The 2,293-nt window shown below is 34.1% G+C and overlaps 1 protein-coding gene across 1 annotated transcript; it reads right to left on the bottom strand.

Annotated features, from left to right (window-relative positions):
* Window positions 1–1,574: 1,574 nt before the first annotated feature.
* LOC124459781 lies at window positions 1,575–2,066 on the bottom strand. Its single transcript, XM_047009399.1, has one exon. It carries the CDS (start codon window positions 1,969–1,971, stop codon window positions 1,603–1,605), a length of 369 nt encoding a protein of 122 aa, XP_046865355.1. The 5' UTR covers window positions 1,972–2,066; the 3' UTR covers window positions 1,575–1,602.
* Between the last annotated feature and the right edge of the window lie 227 nt (window positions 2,067–2,293).

Genomic DNA, 2,293 nt, shown 5'->3' with positions numbered 1-2,293 from the left:
ACATTTGTAAATAAACTTAAAATTCTACCAATTTTGATTTTGCCGCCATGAAGCAGTTAACATCATGTTAATTCAATGTCTATTCTAACTCAAAATGAGCCATGTTAACTCAAAACTGGTTATTGCGCCATCTAGCGATTGATGCGAGCATTATGCTCTAAATGAACTGCTTGCTTATTGTCAAAACTGCTTGCTTTTGATTTTTTAGAACGCCAACGGTAATTTCAAAATGTACAAGACAATCATTTTTATTGAATAAAATAAAAAATCACTTTTAAGAGCTTAATTATTGATTAATTGGAAGAGCTTAATAATTGATTAATTATTAATTAATAAGCCTCACTACTTGGAGAATTCCCCCAAGCCGAATGTACATTTTTCGTCTCCAAGTGATGAGAATTGTGATTTCGTTAAACTAGATAAGTTTGACGCCGTTTGCAGTAACTTGCCCTTTCACCGTCCATTACGTGAAAGATTTACCGAAAGGATCATGTTTTACATCCATATACATATGATCAATTTAGTGCAAGAACTGAAGCCTGAAGGATGATATAGCTTTGACGATTATGCCCAACGCATTATGGCCAAAGAGCTCACGGTAGTCTGTTTATTATTATGAGAAGGATGAAAAACATTTGTTGCATATCCTTGAGCATTTCTTGGCTAATACATTCTATACAAATTTTATGTGTACAAGTCAGACATTACACATTGGTAAATATTTTATTAGAAAATAATTCAATTCGAATTAAATTAATTTGTAATACGCATGATTGAAAATCTAGTCAAATATTTATATTTTATATTAAGTAGAACATTGAGGACCTACTAGTAAATTTTTAATAATTATATGAGACTTGGGTGCTCCACATACACACATACAACCACATGTTAATGTAGGCAACATTTCTTTATTTTTTTGTGGCCACTTCAATTATATAATTTGCCTGTTAACCCAGATGCGATGTCCAAGAAAAGTTTCCCATATTTCTAGTTTTTTTTTTAAATAATTTTCGGTTGACTTTTGAGTCACAGAACTTTTCACTTAGCTTTGTTCATTCTAGCCCAGAATGAGCTTAGCTCAAAAGGTGAAACATTTTGCTCTTACTGCGGCTATGTTTCCTATGTTTTCTTCTTGTTTTGTGGTTGTTGTTTTCCGAGTGCAAAATGAGTTAAAAATTATTAAAAGAGACGCCTGCCCACGCACTGGCACTGAAGCTTTTTTTTTTCTCTCTCTTCTGGGTTGTTTGTAGCGAGAAAATTAAGAAGAACTAGAAGAAAAGTAATGGAAACAAGAAGTGGTTTTTGTGCCCTGGCGTAAACGGAAGTTGCTGCTGGCTATGCAACTTTAGCCTCTCTCACAGTTTTGACCAACTTGAAGAGGACGGGACGAGTCGCCTTTTACTTTCTTGGCACTTTAGTTTAATTTTTAAGGCGGCACTAGTCAGCTTGTAAAGTTTTTTTCACCCCTCACCCTTCAACCACTCTATAGTTAGTGTTACTTGTGGCTAAGAAGATATTACTTTAGCATGCGGTTTTATGCCCATCTAAGGTAGTAAGAGCCACTAGGAAAGTTATGTAGGTAGACCTTATATATATTTGCTAATTAGAAGAAATTAATTCACCATGTTCTTTTTCAGTCTCTTTATCTTCGGAACGTGCTGCCTCCAGCAATTGTTTAGCCTCCACATAGCAATCCGTAGTCTTGAGATCATCATTGAATTTCAGAAATTTCTCCAATTTCTCACACTCTAATTGCAATTGGCGTTGGACCTGGTCAAAAATCGATTGAGAGCCTTCAATCTTTTGCAATTGTTCATATTTTTTATGATTCATGGCAACATCAGCTATATAACGTTCTAGACGTTCGGTTTCAGTTTGGATTTGTCTCTGCTGAAAGAATCGGCGCTTGTCCAAGTGATAGACATTGTCAATTATATTACGGAGTAGACGTTTGCGTGGATCTTCCATTTTCTTAGTGAATTGTTAAATATATTATTTGTATAATAATTTTGTTGTTACGTTCCTGTTTTTTTGGATTTTAGAAACTAAGCAAAAAGTAAACTTTGTTATGGTTGAAATTGATATTAATTACTTGCATGACCGTAACAGAAACGGAAGTGAAATTTAATGTGCACTTCCGTTTGACCCAATTTAATAAACGTTCACAAATTGATGTACATAAATGAAAGTAATTTGCTTGTATAAATAATAATATTGCCCTTTTAACTTGAAGTTTTTCAAGTGTGTGGTTATGTCAAAAAATGCCAAGAAGCAGATTTCACGCCTAGTC

Source organism: Drosophila willistoni, chromosome 3R, assembly GCF_018902025.1.
Source record: "Drosophila willistoni isolate 14030-0811.24 chromosome 3R, UCI_dwil_1.1, whole genome shotgun sequence".
Lineage (NCBI taxonomy): Eukaryota > Metazoa > Arthropoda > Insecta > Diptera > Drosophilidae > Drosophila > Drosophila willistoni.
The sequence above is the reverse complement of the archived record's forward strand: the minus strand, read 5'-3'. Positions and strand labels throughout refer to the sequence as shown.